Below are 25,520 nucleotides of genomic sequence, written 5' to 3'. Positions count from 1 at the left end.
AATATTAAATATATTGATATAACTCTAACCAAGCAAGTTACAGTCTTCTGTGATAAAAACTTCAAGTGTCTGACAAAAGAAATTGAAAGAGATATGAGAAAATAGAATATTCTTCCATGCACATAAATCTAAAAGATTGACATATTAAAATGAATATCCTATCAAAAGCATTCTAAAGATCCAAGACAACCCACTTAAAAGTTTTAATACAGTTCTTTAGAACTTCAGAGAATAATTCTCAACTTCATCTGTAAAAAATAAAACATGATACCAAAAACAATAATGAACAATAAAATCACTGTTGGAAATATTGCCGTCCTTAATTGAACTCTGTTTTATAGAGATATCATAACTAAAACTACATGGTATTGGCAAAAAATAAGACTTTATTCAATGGAATTGAACTGAAAACCCAAATACATATGGACACCTGAATTTGATAGAGTACAAAAATACAAACTGTGAATAAGGCAGCATCTTCATCAAATGATGATGGTAAAATGGATTTCTGCATGGAGAGGGATGGAAAATTTTTTATTCTCATTGCTGTGCAAAAACCTCAATTCCCAATGGACCAAGACCACAATATAAAAGAAGATACAACCAGATAGAAGATAAAGTGGGGAATAACCTTGAATTCAAAGCACCAGGTGAAGACTTTTTTAACAGAACACTAATAGCATAAGCACTAAGGTGAACAACTAATAGATGGGACTTCATGAGATGACAAGTTTGTAAGACAAAGGACACAGTTATGTAGACAAAACATTTGCCTACTAATTGATAAATTATTTTTACCAAACTCCACATCTGACAGAGCACTAACATCTAGAATACATAAAGAAATCAATAAGTTAGGTATCAAAAAAATTATAAAACTGAAAATTATTATACAAATTATGGTCAATAAACTGAGAAAATGTAAAGAAAAGTTCAACATCATTAAACAACCTGGAAATCTAATATAAATCAGATCTACATTCAGATTACACCCTACATTGATAACTGAGATCAATGGAACAATGCTACCTCATGTTAGCTAGGATATGGAGTGGGAACACTTCTTCATTGTTGGTGGAAGTGAAAACTTGTACAACCACTACAGGCATCAACAAGCTATCTCCTCAGTACATTGGGAATTGTTCTACTACAAAATCTAGCTATAAAACTTTTTGGCAAGCAACCAAAATATACCCAATCCTACCATAAAAACACTTGCTTAAACATGTTCAATGTAGATTTATTACTTATAATAGCCAGGAACTATAAATAAGCTACATGCTACTAAACTGAAAATGGATAAAGGATGTGATACAGTTACAAATTGGAGTATTCTGCTGAGAAAAAAAATCACATCATGAAATTTGCAGGAAAGTGGATTGATCTAGAATCAAATTATCCTGAGTGAGATAACCCAGACCTAGAACGACAAATATGGTATGTTTCACTTACAAGAGGATATCAGCCCTTACGTAAATGATAACCAGTCTACAAATAATTGCCCCAAGATGTTAGGTCAGTGGTTCTTAAGCTTTATAATGCTTTGATCTTTTAATTCAGTTCCTCATGTTGTCATGATATCCAGAAAAAGTTACTTTTTTGCTATTTCATAACTGTAGTTTTGCTATTGCTATGAATCACAGTGTAAATATACTTTCCCGCAATACTCTTAAATGACTCTTGTGAAAGAGCCTTTCAATTCCCACGGATTGAGAAATAATGGATGAAGTAAAGAGACAGCATCCAGTGGAAATGAATATATCCTTCCAGGAAGGACAATAGAATAATTATTACAGGTAGGCTGGAGGCAGGTGCAGGAAGGAGCAGGAGGCATCATTTTGGCATGGAGATATAATGGAGGGGGAGAGTGTTGGGAAAAGTGGTTGGAACTTGGAAGGGCATTTGCATTCACATAGAAATATTCTGAATTTATGAAAGTGATCTTACTGAAGACTCCTAGTAATGGAGGATAAGGCAGGTCTTGTAGAGAATGGGTTGCTTTCAATTAAGTTTTTGGCCAAGGAAGTCCTATGGAAATCACCAAATAATACAGGCTGATGCATAGTCAAAAGCTTACTCTCCCCAAACTGACAGAATGGGTCCTTGTTTCAGAGGACAACATTCATATGAATCATTGTACATAGAAAAGTTGAGCTGGTGCACACACGGAGCCTTGATGCCTGTTTTTCTTGGCCATTTTTGATTCCTCTGTTGAAAAACTCTTTAGATCTCTACATCATTTTTCAGTTGGATTTTTTTTATCAGTACTTCACTAAGTTCTTTATATAGTCAGGAGATTTGGAATCTGTTTTATGTGGAGGTGGCAAAAAATAATTTATCATTCTGGAAGCAGCTGCTTTGTTTGGTTGTTTTCACTTAGAAACTTGCTCTTTTCTAATGGAAGAAACACATTAGTTTTTTATATATGGGGGAGAACTGAGAGGATTAGAGAGAGGAGAAACTATCATCAAGATATACTATATAAAAACAGATTGTTTCACTAAAAGAAAAAATAAAATAAAAATATCAGTGAATTTTAAAGAAAGCAATGAAGTTTATAGAAGAAGGTGGAGGTATACATAAAAGAGTAGACTGAGGTAGTCATGGTTCAATTTTAAAAATAACTATAATAACAAAGTGAAAAATAAATAAACATGGTAATTTAGCAGAAGCAGAGATCTCTAGATCAGCACCAGATTCCACACAGAGATATATTCAGATGTGATGTTCCCATTTATTTTAAAAAATGGTGGATCTAAAAGAATACATTCACAGAGACAATGAATGATCTCAATACAGAATTATAATAATAGGTCTGAGGGATGAAACTCCATGCAACATCATCATCTAATTTACAACAGCACAAGGGCAACACTAGTTGAAAATAAAACATTCATGTGGGAAGTAGAACCTTTGTTCATAGAGTTATAACATTATAAAAGAGTAAGTCCAATTTAAATGTGGTTCTCTTTTTTAAACTATTCTTTCAGGTGCTAGCTGGGTCATGTCCCCAGACCTCCATTGTCTGGCTGCTGCTCTGCCACCCTCCATCAGTCCCATTGAACAAGATAAATGCAGGCCCTCTCAACAAGAAACAAGCAGGCCAGATACCTTCCCTCAATTCCAATGCCTTTCTTTTAGAGCATGCCCAGATACCCTGACCTAGCTTCAGAATGAACCATGAACTCCATTGTTTGGTTTCAGCTCTGCTGGCCTCTATCTGGCACAACAAACATAGAGTATCCAGGCCTGCTACATTAAGAACCTAGAGTATAAAACTGCCCACCAAAGGCCTCCTACACAAGGAACATCCAGATTATTCCTGCCTCCCCAATACTTGGTACACTAGAAATAACCAGTGACAACCAGATTGTGAAGGCCCATCATCAGATCCCAAACAAGAGCCAAGGCAACACGGAACCTTCAGCACAAAGATATTCCACTGTCGCAAGCACTGGATAGCCTAAAACAACCATAGCACAAGGTAGTAAGATTAAATGCACCCTTATAATGTGTTTGAGGGTTTTAAAGAGAAAATGAATAAATCCTGCAGAGAAATTTAGGAAAATTTAAAAAAAGTGTTACCTTTAAAGAGGAAACTAATAAATCTCTTTAAAAAATACAGGAAAATGCAATTAAACACGTGAAGTAAATTAATAAAACAGTTCAAGAAGCAATAAAGAAAACACAATCTAAGGAAATCTACAAAATTCCTGGAAAGACCAATCATAAGAAAAACAGCGATAAAAGAAGGAGAAGAGTACCAACAACAAACAGTGCAAAATATTTTCAGCAAAAGCATAAAAGAAATTTCCCCAAACTAAAGAAACAAATGCCTATAACCATACATGAAGTTTTCACAATATCATTGACTTCGAACCAGAAAAGAAAATCTGCCCACCACATACATAATAATAGAAACACAAAATATACAAAAGAAAGAAAGAATATCAAAAGCTATAAGGGAAAATATTAAATGACATACAAAGGCCTATCAGAATTACACATGACTTCTCCACTTCAACGGAGACTCTGAAGGTTAGAAGGGCATAAACAAAGGGATGTCTTACAGCCTTTGAGAAATCACAGATGCCAATCTAGAATACTATACCCAACAGAACTCTCAGTCACCACAAGTGAAGAAAATAAAATATTCCAAAACAGAACCAAATTAAAAAATTATGTATCCACAAATCCAGTCCTACAAAAAATACTACAAGGAAAACCCCAACCCAAGGAGGTGAACTACTCACAAGAAAATACATGTAATAAGTGATGATTCTACATCAATGAAAACAAAATAAGAGAAGTGTGGAGCAGTGGACCATGTCAGGAAGCTTGGTGAGGCTTAGTGGTTTTGGAAGCCCTGAAATCTTATACCAGTAGGTGTTTCACCTGTTCCTGTTCATGCCCCTATCATGTGACCACAAAACTCTGTGGAGAGGATCCTGACAATCAGGCACATGGGGCAGGGCCTCAAACTCTCTACATGTAGATGAGTCATTCCTAACATCTCAGACCAAGCTAATAGGAAGCATCTGTTATCAGACTCCAACCACCCCAAAATCTTTATAAGACCCTATCCAATAAGAATAAAGGTATGAGAATTATTCTATCAAGGCTCATCTGAGAGCTTTTTTCATATAAGGGTGGTAACATTTCCTGAGGAATAGAGTTCTAGCCTGAAATACTGACTCTGGAGCACTGGCAATGGTCAGAGCAGCAGAGGAAGAGAAGCAGACACTGTCCTCCTGTTTGTGCCAGCCCTTCTGCCTTGTAGTACTGTCTTGCTGGTCTAGAGTAGCAACAGCCACAGAAGAGAGGAGTGGATATCTTGATCTGACTCTCTTTCTCCTTCGAGAGTATAATTTCTTGACCACTCTTCCCAGGCCAGAGCACCCACAGCTGTCTATGCATAGTGTATACAGAACAGTAATATATACTGACAACTGGCAACCACACTAGGCAAGAACAGCAGCCACAGTACAAGCAATATGATGGGAAGGTGCCTGCTTCTCTCCACCCCAACTCTAGAGACAAAGTACTTTCTTGTAGATTTAGACAAACTAAGGAACAATTAAAGTACTCTGGCAAGAGCTGCACTCTGGTGTTAGCTAAAGATCCATCTAGGCCCTGTCTAAAACCCGACAGTCTGTAACAGACATAGACAAAGACTATCTAACTTTCCAAAACATAAACAAAACACTTGGCAACACAACAACCACTTAAAAGTCACAAAGTTGCTGACAGTTCTTGAATCGGCAGAACAAATGCATGGGAATTTGACTGAGTTTACTCCACAGGGCACCTGGTGTGTGCTGGGCTGTGAGAAACTGCAGGGCTCCACCCAAGCTTGGAGAGGTCTCAGCCCTGAAGTCCTACAGGGGCAAGGCTCCCCAGTGGCTGGGAGCCACAGAAGAACTGAGACAGGAGGCTTAAGGGCCGGACCAGCCTGCAGCCAAGAGAAAGGAGAAGGAGAGAAGCCCCTGCAACCTCCCTCCCCTGGCAGTGCCGGGGAGTAGAGACTCTTGGTTATGGCACTGGCTTGGCTGGCTTGGCTAGCTTGGCAAAATTGGCAGCCTCTGCAGCGGGAACATAGAGAAGTCCTCAGCAGGAGATTAAGCAGCGGCTTGGTAGTTTAAACCCCCCTAAACAGTTCTCCACAGCAGGCCCAAAGATACAAGAAAAGTCCATAGTTTTAAAGGGTTTATTGTCATGGCAGAAAGTGAAGGTGGCTGCATCCGTCCACAATCCCCCCTCTACCCCACTTCTAGGGGCAGACCTGAGTTAAATAGGAAGGGAGGAGGGAGGAGGGATTGGGAAAGAATGCTTAATTGGCTATGCCCTCTGGCCTTTAGGTATCTCATTAATATGGAAATCTCTTGAGGCTGAGGCCTGTATTCAAGCATTCTACCTGTACTGGGTGACACAAACCTTTTTGGGAAAAGCTATGGAGGGCTGAAGCTAAGTAAAAGGAGCCAGGGGCCCAGGAGCAAAGCTGAACACTTTCTGTCAAATTAGGGTCCAGGGTTCAAGGACTGTGCTCGACCAGGCACCCAGCAGCCTCTCACAACCCACTGCCCCACAAGTGAATGTTATAGTTCCTAATTTGTATTATTGGGTTGTCTAAGTGTGGAAAATTTGTGTGTGTGTGAATGTCTGCATGTGACTCTTGCAATATTTCTTTAGGTCTTTATTTATTTAGTTATTTAGTTTGTTTCATTGTATTCTGGTTTGTGGTTTTTAATTAATTAATTAATTAATTAGTTTGTTTGTTTTTTCAAGACAGGTTCTCTCTGTGTAGCCCTAGCTGTACTGGAACTCACAGGCTAGCCTCGAACTCAGAAATCTGCCTGCCTCTGCCTCCCAAGTGCTGGGATTAAAGGCCTGTGCCACCACTGCCCGGCCCTGTATTTTATTTTATCATTATAAATTACATTTCTTTTCTATTCTAATGAGAGAGAGAGAGAGAGAGAGAGAGAGAGAGAGAGAGAGAGAGAGAGAAACAGTATGGAGTAGTGTTGTTGGGAACATGGGGAGGAATTGAAAGGAATTTAAAGAATAAAATGCACAAGGATATGTTCTATGAATCAAAACTACTTTGACATTACAACTTACACCTGTCAGAATGCCTAAGAACAACGATACAAGTGGCAGCTCATGGTAGCAAGGATGTTGAGCAAGGAGAACACTCACTCTTTCATTGTTGGAGGAAGAGCAAACTTGTACAGGCACTATGGAAATCTGTATGACATTTCTGCAGAAAGATGAAAATCAATCTACCTCAAGTTCCAGCTTTACTGCTCTTAGGAATATACTGAAAGTATGCATCATCCTAGCACCAGGACATTAGATTAATCATGTTCATTGCTGCTCTACTTACAAAAACCAGAAAATGGAAACAACCTAGATATCCCATAATAGAAGAATAAATACAGAAAATACAATACATTTCAACAATGGAGTATTAATATTCAGATGTTAAAAATGATTATCATGAAATTTGCAGAAAATATGTGGAAACAGAAAAGATTATCCTGAGTAAAGTATGGCAATTCTAGAAAGATAATTATTGAATATATTTGTTTATATCTTTATATTAGCTGTAAATAGATTATAATGAAGATACATCATATAGTGTTTAAGAATAGAGGAAAAGAAAATGTAGTCCGACAGATCTCCATTGAAAGATAGAGTTTATGGGTGGAAAGAGCCAAGGAGGATGGAAATATGTGGGAGATGAGATAGAACTGAGTGAGGGAATGAGGACAAGGACAGCTAGAAATAAAGGGCATTGGAGGAGAAACATGGAAACCTGATGCAATGGAAACATCCTATAATATATGAAGGTGATCTAATGAAGTTTCCATATAGTGAGGGGAACAGAAACCCACCAGCCATCTCTTGTCAACAAATGAAGCTATGAGTACTGGGACTGGGTTTCAGGAATATGAGTTGTTGGTTTAAAATGTGCAGGAGAATCTGCCCACCCAAAAATATGGACTATTGCCAGGACATTAAGTTGCTCTGTAAAAACTAATAGCAAAGTTCCACTGTTCATGATAACATAGCATAACTCATCAAATATGGAGTGGTGGGACAGTCCCTGCTTCAGTTGGGGGAGGACCCACAGAAAGACTAGGCTGCACAACAGCTACATATGTGCAGGGGCCTAAGTTTATCCCATGTTCACTCTTTCAACCACAAACTTTTTAATCTATAGTTAATCATGGCCAAAAGCTATGCTAGAATATTGGTATAAATCTTGAGGGAGTAACCAACCAATATCTGTTTTAACTCTATGAGATGTAAAACATTCCTGACAATATTTGAGCAAACAAGGAACCAGAGACTAGACAGATCGAAGACTTTGGGTAAAACCAATACTACTCATATAAAACTGTGTCTCCTAAACCTATTCTGCCATACTCATAAATCAATGCATTATCAGCCATCATCAGAGAGGTTTCATTTTTTATTCCTGCAGCAGAAAGGAGTAAATACAAAGACACACATCCACACATTAGGATGTGTGGTGTCTGTGTGTCTGTGTGTATGTGTGTGTTTGTGTGTGTGTATGTGTGTGTGTGAAAAAGAGAGAGAAAAATAGAGAGACAAAGGGACAGAGAGACAAGGAGAGACAGAGGAAGAACATTCAATAGACAGCTCTAAGTGAGGTGGCTCTCTATCTATTCCTTCCCCTCAGCGTTTAAAATACTCCATGAAAAAAGGAAGCAGAAATAGTAGGGGATCCAGATGGGACAAAGGACAGCAGAAGACCAGTGTTTCTACAACAAATATGTAATGTCTACATGTACACACAGAGAGTGCAGCAGGAATCACAGGGCCTACTCTGGTCTGCACTAGGTCCTCTGCATATACAGTAAAAATTTCACTTTAGTGCTTTTATGGGACTCCTTATCAAGGTTCTGATTCTTGAGTGCTCTCTTGGAACTTTTATTTTTCTACTGTCTTTTCTTCCACAGCTTCGATATGATAGTTTTTAAAAATATTATCATACTTTATTTTATTATATATTGTTGTTCTCTTAAAGGAACATGTTCAAGTCTAATGAGAGACAGAAAAAGAGTATATAGGGATGACAGAAAATTTGGGAAGAATTCTGGAAGAAATGGAGGAAGGGAATAATATTCAGATTATAATGTGTGAGAAAAGAATCTGTGTTTAATAAAAGGAAGACAAACATTTTACATAAACACAGAGCATAAAATAAGTAAAATGACAGAAACTTAGCAATGATAGACATTAAATATATGTACTAGAAAAATGAAACTTGACTGCGTAGTCACCTACTATGTAAAACAACAAGAACAAGAACAACAACAAGAAGAAGAACAACAAAAATATTTCTGTACTGGTAATAATAATAGATGGTGTGAGGAATCCATGTTTTAAGTGAATTCTACATATTACTGAGTATTGTTTGAAAATGTAAAAAATGGTGCTAAAAACACTGTGTCCATGGAAAATGAAACAGATCATTAATTTGTCTGAAAGGTGAATATTCAGGGAAAAATAACTGCAATGGATCAGCAATGTAAGTCAAGGATGATGTCAATATCTAGAGTGTGTGATTTCAAAAGGAAATAAAGCTAATAACAATGCTTAAATGTCTAATCAGGGAATGAGAGATAATCTCTTACTTATCTCCAGTGTTTTCACATTTGCTTACATATAGAAGACTCCTGAGGAAAACCTGGAAACTTCTCTGAAAGCTTCTCTGAAAGCCTGTATTTACCTGTCTTGTTGGAAATCTCATTGTCTGCACAGGGAGTACAATCAAAGCAACAGACAGGCTTGCCTTCCTGGGCAGCTTTCCTGAATCCAGGCCCACAGCTCTCACTGCACACAGACTGAGGAGTCTAAGAGAAATGAAAGCTATTAACAAATGCCTTGACTCTTCTGAAATTTTTGAGTAAGTAGAGAATTTCTGGGTATATGAACAGTTAATTTTCAAATGCTCACACTTACAATTGAAGCTAATAAAGTTTGATATTGCTAATTTTATCATCTTCTGGGCTACACAGTCCACATGTTTAAATCTTGGTCCAATTCCTGAAGATGTTGATAAGTATAGGTGATTAAAGTAGTGTTCAAGAAAGTCATGATATGCATTCAGATTTAACTCGTTTCTATGCTTACTGGCTACTGGGGGAAACTTTTATATTGAAAATGATTCTTAATGTTGACTGACAACTTTACATGTTTTGGATGCATCATGGAAGTACATCTTTTGCATCTCTATGAGTAGTTTTATACAGGCACCTATCTGAGATAAGAAGAACCACCACAATATGCAGGTCAGTATTTCACGGGCTGCTATCATTCCCAGAATGAAAAGGTGATAGGAGTTTGCAATCACATTCTTTGTTCTTTAATCTCACTCTAATTCTGGTCTATGAACATGTTGTCCTCACCTCCTATGGCTTTTAAAACATCCTTTACCCACAATATAATGAGCGCTCACAGAGTCAGTCAAAACATCCTGACCTCCCCTCAGTTGCTTTTGTTGACTATTTGCATGAAGTAGTAAGTCAAGCCTTACACACATACACACACACACACACACACACACACACACACATGCACACACACACACACATCATACTATTATGCCGTTTCAAAGGTTGGAAATGTAAAATGCCACCTTATCTCAGTGTAATTTTTTTTAATCTAGGTGACAAAATGAATCTACCAGTGTTATGAGGCAGTAACTAAGAGACACTCTCTTTTTTTTAATGTACGGGCATTGACAAACTTGAAAACACACATATCCATTGAACAAAGTCAAGGAATGAGGAAATAGTCTATGTTATCTGTTTTTATGTGAAGATCCTTATTGTTAGTTCAATGTTTATTGATACTGAGTGAGAGTCCCGTGATCATTACATCCTGAGATTTATCTTAGTTTTTATAAAAGGTAAGGACAGTGAGAGAAGTCACAACTCACCTTTGTAAACCCTGTAGGCCACTGTATCATCTGTTCACATAAAGAGAACTGTAGACCCTGGTGAGCACTCAGAGAGTAGGTTCCTACTTTAACCTTTAATCCAAGACCACTTGGAAAATTCCAAAAATTAAGAATGTCATACTTTGTATCTAAGTTTCTTTCCCCATCCGTTACTGTGTGTCCTCTCACGTGACTTTTCATTATTGTGTTCTTTAGGAAAGGGAGAAGCTAAAAGAAATTCAGAAACATATGCTGAAAAATAAGAGATAGTAAAAGATTTTTTAAACTACTACCAAGAATTTCATTTGAAACAGCCCTGTCCAATAGAAATTCCCAAAGTCATGAAGCCAGGACAGCTGTTTGTCACAGTTCCTGCAAAAGTAAGCCAAATGCTTGGATTACTGTCACTCTGTTTCTCTTTTAAGTTGTGATTTCTGCCTCTTGCATTCTGGGAAACTTTCTGCATTGTGATTCTTTATATGTATTTTTTTCTGAGATAAGTATGTTTAAGTCTTTAGGAAAGCCATAAACTTATGATTCTTTCTTTTTTTTTAAAAAATAACTTTTTGGCCCTATTTGGAACTCTTCTTTATGTCCAACATGATCACAATAAGCAGAGATAAGCACAAAGCTAGAAATTTCTAAGTGAGACCATGACTCCAGGGATCTTCTTGGGTATCTTCCCATAAGCAAACTCAAACAATATAGTTGGAACAGGTTAAACTTAAAAATATTTGAGAAACTCCAACTGGCTAGAACAGGTAACTGACTCTAGATTATTTTTTTACAATAATCTTAGAGCTCTCTGAAAATGTAATGTAAGGATAGGGTATCACACATACCTATGGAGGAATAGAACTAGTAAATGAGATAGAATGACTAAAATAAAATTTTATTATTTAATAGTAGACATGATAAAATGATATAAATAAAAATATTGCATATTAGTATTTACAATTCAGGAAACAACCAGTTCTGATATATTCTATTTTCTGGAGTATTTTAAAACTGGAAATATTGCCAGCTTAACAGCAGTTTGTCATATAATAACTACGTTTGCTATGGTGGAGACATTTCTTAAATTTTTTGAATTGGAGTTGTAGGGTAGACAATACAATCTGTTTTATTTTGCTTTTTAATTTTGATTGAATGTCTTCTTTTCAACTTTTTATTAGATATTTTGATTTATATTTCAGATGTAATCCCCTTTCCCCATTCGGTCTCTTAACCCAGGAACCCCCATCTGATCACCTCTCCACCTGACTCTATGAGGATATGCCCCCACCCACATTCCCACACCCAGCTCCCCACCCACAATTTCCCCTACACTAAGGCTTCCAGCCTTCACTGTACCAAGGGTTTCCTCACCAACCTATGCCTGAAAACATCATCCTCTTTTACACATACAGCTGGGGCTATTGGTCACTCCCTATGTGCTCCCAGGCTGGTGGTTTAGACCCTGGGATCTCTGGTTGGTTGGTTGGTATTTTTGCTCTCCCCATGGGGCTGCAAACCCTTTTTGATCCTTCAGTCTTCTTTCTCACCCCTCCATTGGAAACACCATGATCAGCTCAATGGTTAGCTGTGAGCATCTGCCTCAGTATATCTTATGCTCTGACAGACCTCTAAGGAGACAGCTATATCAGGTTCCTGTCAGCATGCACTTCCTGGCATCCACATGAGCATCTACATTTGGTGACTGCACAAGGGATAGATATCGAGGTGGAGCAGTCTCTGGATGGCCCCTCCTTTAGTCTCTTTCCCATGCTTTATCTCCATATTTTCTCCCATGAGTATTTTGTTATTCTATCTAAGAAGGGCCAAAACACCCACACTTTGGTCTTTCTTGTTCATGAGCTTCATGTGGTCTGTGAGTTGTATATAGGATATTGCAAGCATTTGAGATAATATCCAATTATTAGTGAGTGCACACCAAGAGTGTTCTTTTGTGATTGGATTATCTCAGCCAGGATGATATTTTCTAGCTCCATTCATTTACCTAAGAATTTCTTGAATTCATTGTTTTTTTAATATTGTGTGGGAAAAGGACAGCATTTTCAACAAACGGTACTGGTTCAACAAGAGGTCAGCATGTAGAAGAAAGCAAATTGATTCATTCTTATCTCCTTGTACAAAGCTCAAGTCCAAATGGATAAAGGACCTTCACATAAAACCAGATACACAGAAACTAATGGAAGAGAAGGTGAGGAAGACCCTTGAATACCTCGACGCAGGGGGAAAGTTCCTGAACACAACACCAACAGCTTATGCGCTAAGATCAAGAATTGACAAACAGGAACTCTTAAAAATGCAAAGTGTCTGTAAGGCAAAAAAACACTGTCAATAGGACAAAATGGCAACAACAGTTTGGGAAAAGATCTTTACCAATCCTACATCCGACAGAGGGCTAATATCCAATATATACAAAGAACTCAAGAAATTAGACTCCAGACAACAAAATAACCCTATTAAAAAATGGGGTACAGAGCTGAACGATGAATTCTCAACCGAGGAAACTCAAATGGCTGAAGAGCACCTAAAGAAATACTCAATATCCCTAGTCATCAGGGAAATGCAACTCAAAACAACCCTGAGATTCCACCTCACACCAGTAAGAATGGCCCTGAGATTCCACCTCACACCAGTAAGAATGGCCCAGGTCAAAACCTCAGGTGACAGTAGATGCTGGTGAGAATGTAAAGGAAGAAGAACACTCCTCCATTGTTGGTGGGATTGTAAACTGGTACAACCACTCTGGAAATATGTCTGGCGGTTCATCAGATATATGGTGGTGCACGCCTTTAATCCCAGCACTTGGGAGGCAGAGGCAGGCGGATTTCTGAGTTCAAGGCCAGCCTGGTCTACAGAGTGAGTTCCAGGACAGCCATAGCTACACAGAGAAACCGTGTCTCGGAAAAAAAAAAAAAAAAAAAGAAAATATGATATAGCATTACCTGAGGACCCATCTATAACACTCCTGGGAATATACCCAGAAGTAGCTTCAACACATAACAAAGACACATGCTCCACTATGTTCATAGCAGCATTATTTATAATAGCCAGAAGCTGTAAAGAACCCAAACGTCCTTCAACAGAGAAATGGATCTAGAAAATCTGGTACATTTACACAATTGATTCAACTTCTAACTCAAGAGATGTAATAAAAAATTTAAAAAGCCTGGAGAAAAAATGATATTTTCTGTATTTCTTGGATAATCATAAGGCTGTCTTTCTTCCATGGGACCTGTATAAATGAAGAACCAACCTGACTTCTTGTTATACAGAGTTTTTGGTTTCCCCTGACAACCATGCCAGGGTCTCCTCTTTTACTGACATATTTTCCACTCCTGAGGAACACTAACAACCCTCACTCTTCGCCCCTGGTCCTCAATTCTTTTAAGCCCATGTGACAGGAAGCATCTATAAAGGAGCCATCAAAGATGCTGAGTAAATGAAAGACACTTGCATTGAAGTGCTTTAAATTTCAAGTCTCATTCTGTACAAGATAAATCTTTGAACTAAACAGAGCTAAGATACCAAGACACCAATTTACATGGATTGAGCTAATTCATATTTCTTTGATAAACTAAACCCACCTATTCACTTTTGGAATATATTTAGAGCTTCTGTCCTTAAAAGGGGGGCTGAAAATCTGAAGTATACTTTAAAGTGATCCTTCATTTATAAACTTGGGGTAGTTCTCAGGAGCATTTTATCTCTTAAAGATGTACTGCTCCAACCTATGCTCTGAGAAATATATGCGAGAAATCTCAAGTTTTCACATTGAAGATATTATGAAAAAAACTGTGAGGCAATGTGTTACATGAATTCAATATTAACTTAAGTTGTTTTTCTTGTTTCTAGCACTCCATTTTATAAAGAACACTTACTCAGGATTTAGCATTGACCTCCAGAGAGAGAAACAATATTGTCTCTTTTGATTATTGACAGCATAGTCTAAAACATATGTTCAATTTGAATCCCTTAAGAAATAATAAAAATGCCATATTGCCAATATAATAAAACACAGCAAGAGATATTACCTGCCATGGGGAGAATACCATTTCTTCTCCATTGGCATATGGTTGTGTCTGTATTTGTTGAAGATGCATCTCATGGAGACTATAGACCACAGCATACACAGCATTGTATATATTGTAGCCTTCTTCACCCATGGATGGGTCAAAAAGGTGTCTGGGAAGTAAATCCAAAGAAGCATTGGGTTGGCAGTTCTCCAAAAGTTGACAATCAAACTTTGAAAATGAACACTTGAAAAACAAATGCCAAAACTTAGGAAGATAACTGTCCTCTGGGTATTTGTAGGGATTAACTGTTTGGACAAAATTTATAAACTCAACCACCTCTTCATGGTGGTGTGAAAAAACAAGACTCCCATGAAATGATTCAACCATAAAATAATCAGAATAGGTATCAACATCCCATGAAGAATTCAAGACCCAGACTTTCCATGTCACTAGCAACTGTGCTATATGTCGAATTAAACCTTGTACAGAAATAATGTCTCCATAAATAACTATGACATTTGCTGATGATTCCTCAATCTTCTCTATATTTTTCCATAATACATTGGAAAATGCATTCCATGTGCCAGAGATCATTTTCAAAAAGGCTATGCAGATGCCATGGCTCTCCATATTTTCTCTCAAGTCTGATAGAATCTGAGTCCCTCTATGGTCATCTGGGAGGATCACACCAACCCAGGACCAACCAAAATGAAGCATCAAAAAGACTATGGCTAATGTCAAAGATGTTTCCTTGGGAGCTATCTGATAGAGAGAATTAAACTGACCTTGGTCATTCAAAATAGAGTCAAAAGGTCCAAAAGTGACCTAAGAAGATAGCAAAATACAGTGGCATCAGACACAATCCCAGATTGAAATCAACAGATAAAACAGTCAAGAAGACGGACTTGTCCTGTAAACCCATTACATTTTTTCTACAAAAATTGCTAAGCTATTGGTCTTTAGATCCAATAACATAGTTGGTTTTACCTCTCTTTTCATTCTATTTTAAGTAAGTGAAATATCAATCTAATATAAAGTATCTTCTTACTTTTCTTTGATAGGTGACTAACTCCACTGCCATTATTTTACTTTTATAGATACCTATAATATCAACAAAGGTTACATGTCTCCTAGTTCCGATTTCCCACATCTCATTCCTCACCTGAGGTATTTTATAGAGTTGTAGTAGTGTTCCAATGTGGGCAGATGCTGACCACGATGGTCCTGTGATTACAGCAGGTGACTTTCTCTTGTGTCCACAGTCACAATTAGGAAGGGGATTGATCATCCCTGTGCGCCAAAGAAATACTCTATAAAGAATATTTTTTTCAGTATATGGAACATTATAGATATCATATCCAAGAGTTATATTGGGTAGAAGATGAGGGTTTCTGTTGATCTCCTCAATGGCAAACATAAGAGCCAGAACAAACTGGTAGTTCTTAAACTTATACCTGCACAAATTTCACAAAATTACACAGAAAAAAAGTGGTAGACCATACAAGTTTTCTATTTAGTGCACTAAATTTATAATATAAATGACAATGCTTCTGTAAAGTCATTATTATAATATCTTCCCGTGAATGACTGGAATTAGAATGGGCATTTTAAGCAGGTGAGATCAGTAATTTGCTACACGCATTAAGTATGGTTTCTGTGACTCTAATATATCATTGTATTGCTTTATTAATCTTTTATGTGTATAAAAATAAAAAACTGTCCATGAACTGGGTTTTGAAAAAGGTCAGAATTCTTGTTTGGATCTTGGCTTTTAAGTCTCTACAGTTATGAAAAGACAATATATTTTGATTCAATCACCCACTGTTCTGTGACAATAGCTACCTTAAAATTAGCACAAAATTAATTCAAATAATATATTGCTACAAGTGTCATTTCTATGATATTTTATTAGGTCAGTCTGAAACACACTATGTAGAACTGGCTGATGTGGAACTAATGAGAATCTTCCTGGCCCTGGCTCTCAATTTATGGGATTAATTTATGTGAAACCACTCCCAAATTTATTTCACCTTTGTGTGTATTTATGAATTATGTATATCACTTCTGTAGATGTGAGGTTTTGCGCAGGTATAATTTCATCAGCTTCATGATCTATGAGTGCAAGGCAGAGAAAGATATCCTGGGTCAGTCCAGGCTATCCACATGGTTTCATCGTGGGTCTTTTAATCATTTGTTTAATTATTGCCTCACTGACTAACTTATTTGGTTGATTGAGACAGAGTCTGACCATGTTGCCTTGGCTGGCCTTGAACATATTCTATAAAAAAATTTGACCTCAAAATCATGAAGAATTTCTGCCTCTCCTTCCCCGGTGCTGCAGAGAAGAGAGAGTACCATGCCAACAGACTTCACAGTTTCTTTATTGTTTTCAGCACATAAGCCTGGCACTCTAGCTAACAAACTTGCAGGGAGTCATCTCTCCCTGAGGCATCCTCCATATGATCATTAGAATATAAGAGTATAGTCATGATCTTTGGGAAGTCTGAACTCAGGTCCTCAAATTTGCACCTAAAGCAGTTTACCTTGTTAGGCAACTGTTGGTTTGTCTAATAATAATGTGATAAGAGAAAAAAAATATGCCTTTAATGATGCCAAAACACACACAGAAAGAAAGAATATTTCATTTTAGTGTTAAAGTATGATGTTCTCAATGCAGTATACCTTAAGATTATGTTTGGTAAGTTGTTCTTCAGATGGATAAAAAATATTTCATAAGACATTTTCACAGTTTTAAAGAAAAGCAGCATTATGATATATACCTATACATACACATACATATACATGTGGCAGGAGAATGTTTCTCCACTAAATGTACTTGAAAATAAAAGGAACACAGCATTTTAAGATGTAGAAGTTTTCTGCAGAATTCTGGCATTTTAGTCACATAGTTTTTAATTTTTGTTTTGTCTTTTTCTTTTTTGCTTCAGTGAATGTTTGCATCTATGATACTTTGTACTTCTGTATGGCTTTTCTAAAACTTGTTTTTCTCCTTCATATAACTTCTGGTGTGCTACATATCTGATATGCATGATGCATGATGGCACAAAGAATGTTGTCTTTGTTCCTTCCTCCTCTATAGTCTTTTTCTGAGAAGCTGCTGAAAGTTAGAGATTGCATGACACAAGGTGTGTTCTTTTAAACCAAGTGGATTTTTCTAGAACATCAAACAAAATAAAACAAAAGACTTCATGTATATCATAATTTAAAACAAATATGTAAGATGTACTTGTGTTTATTATCATGAAATCATAGCAATCACAGAACTCAGAAAGAGCAGGAGAGACCAGAAATACTAAAATAAGAGTGCAAAGAATGACTATGAATATTTTAAGTAAAAATGTGTTAAGTAAATGAATATTTTAAGTAAAACTGTGTTATGGAGGAAACTGAGAAAAAGGGTGGCCCCATGGGAAGACCAGCAGACTCAACAAACTTGGACCCCCTAGATGTTTTAGACACTGATCCACCAACTAAGCAGCAAGCACCTGCTGGTATGAGGCCCCCAACACATATACAGCAGAGTACTGCCTGGTTTGAATTAAGTGAAGGAGGATGCATCTAACTCTTGAGAGACTTGAGGCCCCAGGGAGTGGGGTGGTCTAGTGGTGTGGGTATGGTTGGGGACATTCTCTTGAAGACAGATGGAGGAGGAGGTATGAGATAGGGAGTGTTCTGTGAACAGACTAGAAGGGGGATGAAGCCTGGACTGTAGAAAATGGATTAAAGAATAATAATAATAAAGAATTCTCAAGTCAAAAACAATAGAAACCAAAATTAACCACACTTAAGTCTGTACCTCTCAATGAACTTCTATACAATTAGAATAGCCATTCTGGGTCACATTAAGAAAATTGAATATCATATATCTTTCTTACTCTTTATCTAGAATATATATCAGGAAGACCCAAGATTGCATCCTGTAGAACTTGATGGAAAGACTCCATTGCTGAGAACCCTACATAGTTGAACCACAAAACATGGAGAAATCACGCAGTTAATCACCTACTTTATTTCTCCTGGCTAGATTTCATAGTTCTGTTGACTGGAAAAAGTAAAAGAAACAAGTTCCTTTGGTAAGAGGATAAGGATCAGAGAGAGGACATAAGAGGATGGAGTGGTGTGGGTGAATATGGTCAAAATGTTTTCTGTGGAACTAGAAAAGAATTAAATGCTTTTCAAGGCAAAAGTAAAATAGAAAATGTATGTCTAATGGATGGGAATTTTGTCAGAATTGTGAGAAATAAGAAATATAGTTTTTAGTCTGTAGACAGTATAGATTTAAATGCAAACATATATAAATATGATAGGTATCATTTTTATAATTTCATACATGTGAGCAAAGTCTTACCAACACATTATCCAGTGTAATCCTCACTACATATTTTATGATGAAGCAGCATAGGTGATCCAAGCTACTCAACCTAAAGCAGTGATATGGAGATAGGGTCTTTATTTCTAAGATTTATTTTAGATTCATATTTTGAGGAAACATGGTATTTCATAAGTATGTACAATCCATATATTATAATTAAAACTGTTTAGATTCGACACATTTTATTTGATACTTTATCATTTTATTAATTCAGTGAGTTTAAAATCTGCATTGTGTAGATTTTTTAAACATCCATTTTAATGTATTTTAACATGTGTAATATCTTTATTTTCTTATAATGACCAGATTATTTTTCTTTTTCTCGCATTTTTCTTTTTTCACCCCATATTACTAACCATGAAGATGTATGTCCTTTGTCTCTCTGTCTCTGTCTTTCTCTTTTTCTTGTGTATGTGTTTATGTATTTAGAAAATAAATTTTTAAAATTGAGAAAGGAAACAAACAGTTATTTCAAAAGAGGAAACCTGGGTTTGATGGTACACACCATTAATACCACTGCCCAAGAAGCAAAAGGAGGTAGATTTCTGATTTCAAGGTTATACCTGTTGTACATAGAGAATTTTAGGACAGCCAGGGCTACACATGACATCCATGTGTCAAGGAAAAAAAGGAAAAAGGAACAAGCAAACAAATAAAGAGAGAGAAGCAAAAATATTTTATTGGGAATAGGAGCATATGCTTTCAGTCCCAACTCTTTGGGGGGCAGAGGCACACAAATCACTGCAAGGCTGATCTATATACTAAGTTTTAGGACTTCCAGTGCTATATAAGTTATAGAAACTCTGTTTCAAAATAAAAAATAACAAAAGCAAAAAAAGCAGTGAAATAACATATGAAGCATCACATGACATCACACAACCCAACATACACTGACTTTTTAAAAGATAAAGTGTTTTATTTAGAATTATTAATTATTGGATGAAATACTATGAACAAAAGCAAACTACAGAGGAAAGGATTATTTGGTATTTTTATTATGATTAGAGTTGGTGTGATGAAACACCAATGCCAAAAGCAAGATTGTGAGGAAATTTTTATTAGGTGATTACTCCACATCATCGTCCATCACTGAAAGACATCAGGACAGAATATCAAACAGAGCCAAAATGTGGAGGCAGGAGATGATACAGAGGTCACAGAGGGGTTCTACTTAATGGCTTTCTCATAATGTAATTCTTGGCCTGCTTCCTTATAGACTTCATAACTACCAGCCCCAAAATGGCTTCACCCAAAAAGGGCTAACCAATACCACTACAGGTTTTCCTACAACCCACTCTTATGGGCACATATTCGTAACTGATGTTCCCCCTTTCAGATGATTTTTTTATGTCACAAGTCCACACAAAACTGTGGAGCATATTTAGCTCATGCTGCATTGTTGTTCATTATTGGTGGAAGTCAGCACAGGTTCTCAAGTAGGGCAGGGCTGCACACAGGGACTGATACACTGGCCATGGAGCAATGCCATTTATTGGTTTGCTCACTGTAACTTGCTCAGTTTGCTTTCTTATGGAACCCAAGACCACATTTGCAGAGATAGCACCCCACCCACAATGGACTGGGCCTTCCCACATCAAGGAATGTTTAAGAAAGTACCCTGCAGTCCTGTCTAAGCCTCATTTTACTGAGACAATTACTGAATTGAGTCTTCCTTCTCTCCAGTGACTCTGTGTCAAATTGACATAAAACTAACCAGTACACAAAAAAAATATAAAATAAAAAATCTACAAATGTTTTAGACAATATGAAAAACTGATAAGAAATTGGTAATTATACTTTAATAAGAGTATAAGCTAATGAATACTCAAAAATAATCTTACTAAGTGGTCATTTACAAGATTTTTATGAAAATAATGATAGTAAGAGAACATGCAGAAAAACCTGCAAAAGGTTAGAATTCTGAGTAATTTCTTATATTATTTCCAAATGTTTACCACATCAAATAACTTACATTGAAAATTAGAGAATACTTCATGAATTATTTACTAATTCAATTAGAGTAAATAAGGTTGAAACATCATACAATTAAATGATTTTTAATCAGTTAATTTAAAATAAAATTAACCTATATTGGTCTAGATATTTTTGACATCTATTTCTATGTTCTATATCTATTTGTGCAAGTGATAGTTTGAGGTAAATGGCAGAAAACTCTCCACAGTGCTGATAATGTCTGCTATCAGCACTCACCTATGCAAACCATGACAAAATCTCTTACATTAAAGAGGGTTGTAGACACTTGAAGAACTGCTTGTGTTTGTGTTTCCAGCTGTGCTGGAAATTACCTTTGTATATCACATCTTCTTTATAAATTATCCAGAGGAAAAGGGAGCTAGCAAAAAAAAAACCCCAAGTGCCAGTTTAAGAATAAAGTGTAGATAACAAAATATCTGTGAATGCAATAAAGCGGACACCACAGTTGTACTTCTCAAATACATAAAAACAGCCCCAATACATGATAGACCTTCACGAAAGGATTTAAAGAATAGTCAATGGCCATTCTGACTGTCTATGAAGAAAAAAATTACGGGAATGCAATGCATGAAAATAGAAACCCCAATCATAAGGCCGCAGGCAAGAGTGGAGAAGTGTGCTCAGGATCAATATATATTTAGGGATAAATCTTTTATCACTGCTAAAACAAAGAAGGATAAAATGGACAAATCAATCTCAGATCACTATTAGACACCAGAGCAATGTCCTAGTAAACTTGCAGGAGCTCCATTTTTCTATTGTATTACTTGAAATAACATAATAAAAATATAAGTGTACACAGAAAAAATATGTCTGTTAAGTGTATAAGAAAAGATTGTTAATATTTTATAGTCTAATAAATCATAGGAATACTGAAATATTTGATTGAATAATTATACTTACTGCACACGAAAATCTTGGTAACTGTATAGCAAATATTTATCAGGAACTTTGTTGGCTGTGAAGAAAATATGAAGAGGGAAAAATGCACCAATTGTCACATCTCCTTGGTGGTAAAAATATTCCTTGCTTGTTACATAGCATTCATTGTCAGTAAAGGCACAAACAAAGTTGGGGATATACAGGAGCCCAGAGGTAAAAATCCAGAACATCCTATTAACATATATATCTGCCTAGCTATAAGATAGATTGATACATATCCAATGATGCCCAGTAGATATATATTTAGTTCACGTGTTTCTGAACACTTTGTGCTTCTGACTGTTAATGAGTGTCTCTGTGATGTTAATCACACACAAGTTCTTCAGGACACTTCCTCCAGTGCCAATGAGAGTTGTGGAACTGTTTCTTCCCTTAGGCTCTGCATCTGAGGCCCTGTGTTCTCCATAAAAACAAGTCACAAAATATGTTTTGGATCTTCTTCTCTAGCCGGAAGCACCATGATTTCAGCCAAGAAGACAGTAGGAGCTAAAGGATCAACTTCCTACTGGGCTGTTTTGGCCAAGTTCAAAACTTTTAATACAGCATTTTGGCTGAGAAAATTATGCTGCATCAGAGGTTGCAATGTTGAATGAATTGGAAGAAGAATGAAATGTCCACCCTAGTCATGCCCAGGACAAATCAGTGGGCCATGCTATTACAAACAAAAGACAACTTGTAGATTTTACTCTTCCTGCTTACTGACCCCTGCCTCAGAATTTTCATCTATGATATATTTTTATCGGTGGAAAAATCTGATGTCTGCACCCAACACAACCAATTTATTTCTCACTTTGCTAAAGCTAATAGTCTTGCTGCATTTCTCACTTCCAAATTATATACTTAATATCAATGAGAAAAATCAAGTCCCCTGTTTATATTCTCAGAGTTGAACTTTTATACTCCTACCCTTTTCTTTAATCCAAGGTTCATCTTTGAGTAGAGGTGTCATGGTAATCCATTCCTGCATCTAGACAGTAGAATGTTTCTCATTTGTGTAAAATGTATGATAACTTAAAGGCATCACTGTGTGTCCTTTCACCTACGGTACTGAGGGACGCAATCTTCAGCAGGGCTCTATTTCTAGCCACTAGCCATTTTGGACAGTGAATGAACTATGTATTATGATATTGTAATGAAAGCATCCCCCCCCCAAAAAATGTTGACTTTCCTACACAAGAATGGGAGAATAGGATGAACAAAATTGTAAATGAAACAAAAATAAAAATGCTATCATGAATAATGTTAACTGGTCACACTGTAGCTTGTTGAGACTGTCTTTTTGTTTTAGATGAACAATATGCAATGAGTACATAGAAGACATAACCTGTCTATTTTTTATTGTATATTTTATTTATTTGCAGTACAGATGTCATCCCCTTTCCCCATTTTCCTTCCCTAGAAGCCCCTATCCTATACCCCCTCTTCCTTTATACTTTTATACCATTTTGATTACATGCATGTATTAAGGTCAGTTCTAGGTTGAGGGTCTAGCAATACAATAGATGCAAATAGTCGACAAACAAGCAATGAAATAAACACAAGTAGTTAAAGAAAAAGCAAAGCATTAAACCCAGTTACATGGACACTCCTGTGATCACTGTTTCTAAAGGCTTATCAGGATGACCAATGTATCTGAGCCTACTTCCCTATCCTAGCCCAAGGTCATTTTCATAACCTGTCTATTATAAGACTAGAGGCAATGAACAGGAACAGGGAAACTTACTGCTCAGTAAGTCAGCGTTCATGGCAGTCATGGTTAATAGTGCAAGCTTACGTGTGACTCAATGCAAACATGCTCCTCCCTTTGTAACTGAGTACTAAATCTGTAGAACAGGAAGTACACTGACAAATTCTTCAACAAGATTTTTTTGATGGAGGATAAACATAAGACTTAATCACATGGGATTGGAGAATTGTCTTTCAAACAGGACTGGGTATCAATACAGTCATTTTTTTCTTGGCATGAGTGATTATTGTCGTGGCCCGAGTTGCCCCACGCTTGGGGGCCAAAAATGTCTCGGACTGTTCTGTCAATATTGGAACCTGCACTGCCAAAAGCCTTGGGGGCTAATCTGTTAGAGCCTACACTGCCCCAAGCTGCTCAGGTCTGTGGGTCAGAGTTCAGCAAGAGAGAAAGTGAGGACAGATGAGGAATGGAGACCAGACAGACTGTGATTCAATCCTGTTTATTCTTCAGTCTCTCTTCTCTCCAAGTCCCAGATCTTGAGTTCCTAGACCCTAGTGCCTCCAAGTTCCAGGTTCCTTCTTCCAAGTGCTAAGTGCCTAATGTCTAATTCCAAGGTTTTCCTCCAAGTGCCAAGACTCAAGTGCCTAATTCCTACTCCAAGTTGTATTCTCTGAAGTGTCTGATTCTCTATTACTCCAAATTGTTCTGAACTCTCCTGTCTGCCTCTCACCTTTTATATGTCTCAGTTCTAAGCCACGCCTCTAAGTCACGCCTTTAATCATGTCCTTAGGTCTTGTCTCAAAATCTGATCTCTAAGTCACACCCTTAAGTCACACACCTTTAAGTCTCACACACCCAAGGGAAAATCCTGGGTATCTAAAGCAAGATGTTATCAGAGTGTGCTCAGCTGTTGTAGGCTATTGTAATCAAGTCTCTTGTCAGGGTATATGGCTCAAGATGGCTACAAGAATGATAGCAGCCTTCTGTCGGCTCCCCACAGATTATGAAAATGTAGTCTCTTCAATACTGACATTGTCATCATAATCTAAGAAGAATGAAAAACTAGCTTGTCTTAGGTATTTAAGGATAAACATTAAAAGAAAATGAATTAGTTAGTATATTGATGAGATTGCCTGTGAAAGATGGGTTCATGTCCTGACTTTTAAGGTGCAGCTGTGCACCTTAAATCCTAACCCTTATCCTCACATGCCCTTTTCTAGCAAGAACAGAGTATGTTAACACTATGCTTACCCATATCTCTGTCTGTCTGTCTGTCTGTCTATCTATCTATCTATCTGCATATATATACATACATATATATAAATTTCCGAGTTATGAGTACAATAAATTTATACTTCCTCTAAACCTGTATTCCTCTTGGTTTATTATAGTCTTTTATAAAGATGCACCTTGTAGATCTTCCAACTGGCAAACGTAGAAAATCTGTAGTCACCATATATGACACAGAGTTAAAGATAGATACACAATGCCTTACTAGCATTCTTTAGTTGTCCTAGCCACATTTGAGACACAGAATGACTTTCCACTGTCAGATGAAATTTTATGAAGATTCTTATTTTTCTAATTATTGAAAGAGGGAGGCTTTAGCCATGAGAAAAAAAGACCTGAATTCAGTCTGTATCCTAAAATACTAGTAGACACAGTGAATCAAGGCCCCAACATTATAGATAAAGATGTGGCTCAACATTTAAAGCTACTTGCTGCTCTTTCAGAACACTTAGGATCTATTTCCAGCACTAAAATTGTAACTCAGAACTATTGGTATCTCCAGGTTTAGGGAATCCAGTGCCTATTTCTGGTCTTCACAAGCAACAAGCATGCATGCCTACACAAGCTTACATGTGGGAATACTACCAATGTACACAAGATAAAAATAGTAAATTGTTTTAATCTTCACAAGACTTCTTTGAGTTTCCCCATTTTGAACAAGGTAAACACTTCTAATAAAAGAACAAAGGTGATTTGTGAAAAAAATCACCATCTACC

General features: G+C 36.9%; 1 protein-coding gene across 1 annotated transcript in view; it reads right to left on the bottom strand.

Moving 5' to 3' along the window:
- Positions 1-21,996, bottom strand: part of LOC117716623 (vomeronasal type-2 receptor 116-like) — a 29,847-nt gene extending 7,851 nt beyond the window's left edge. The window contains exons 1-5 of the mRNA XM_034513708.1: positions 21,788-21,996; positions 15,659-15,950; positions 14,515-15,321; positions 10,472-10,699; positions 9,260-9,383 (exon numbers count right to left, since the gene is read on the bottom strand). Of these exons, the coding sequence (XP_034369599.1) occupies positions 9,260-9,383; positions 10,472-10,699; positions 14,515-15,321; positions 15,659-15,950; positions 21,788-21,996 (1,660 nt within the window). The remainder of the gene's footprint in view (positions 1-9,259; positions 9,384-10,471; positions 10,700-14,514; positions 15,322-15,658; positions 15,951-21,787) is intronic.
- Positions 21,997-25,520: the final 3,524 nt, after the last annotated feature.

The sequence above is a fragment of the Arvicanthis niloticus genome, chromosome 1, assembly GCF_011762505.2.
Source record: "Arvicanthis niloticus isolate mArvNil1 chromosome 1, mArvNil1.pat.X, whole genome shotgun sequence".
NCBI classification, from domain to species: Eukaryota; Metazoa; Chordata; class Mammalia; order Rodentia; family Muridae; genus Arvicanthis; species Arvicanthis niloticus.
Note: the sequence above shows the minus strand (reverse complement) of the source record. Positions and strands in the feature narration are given on the sequence as shown.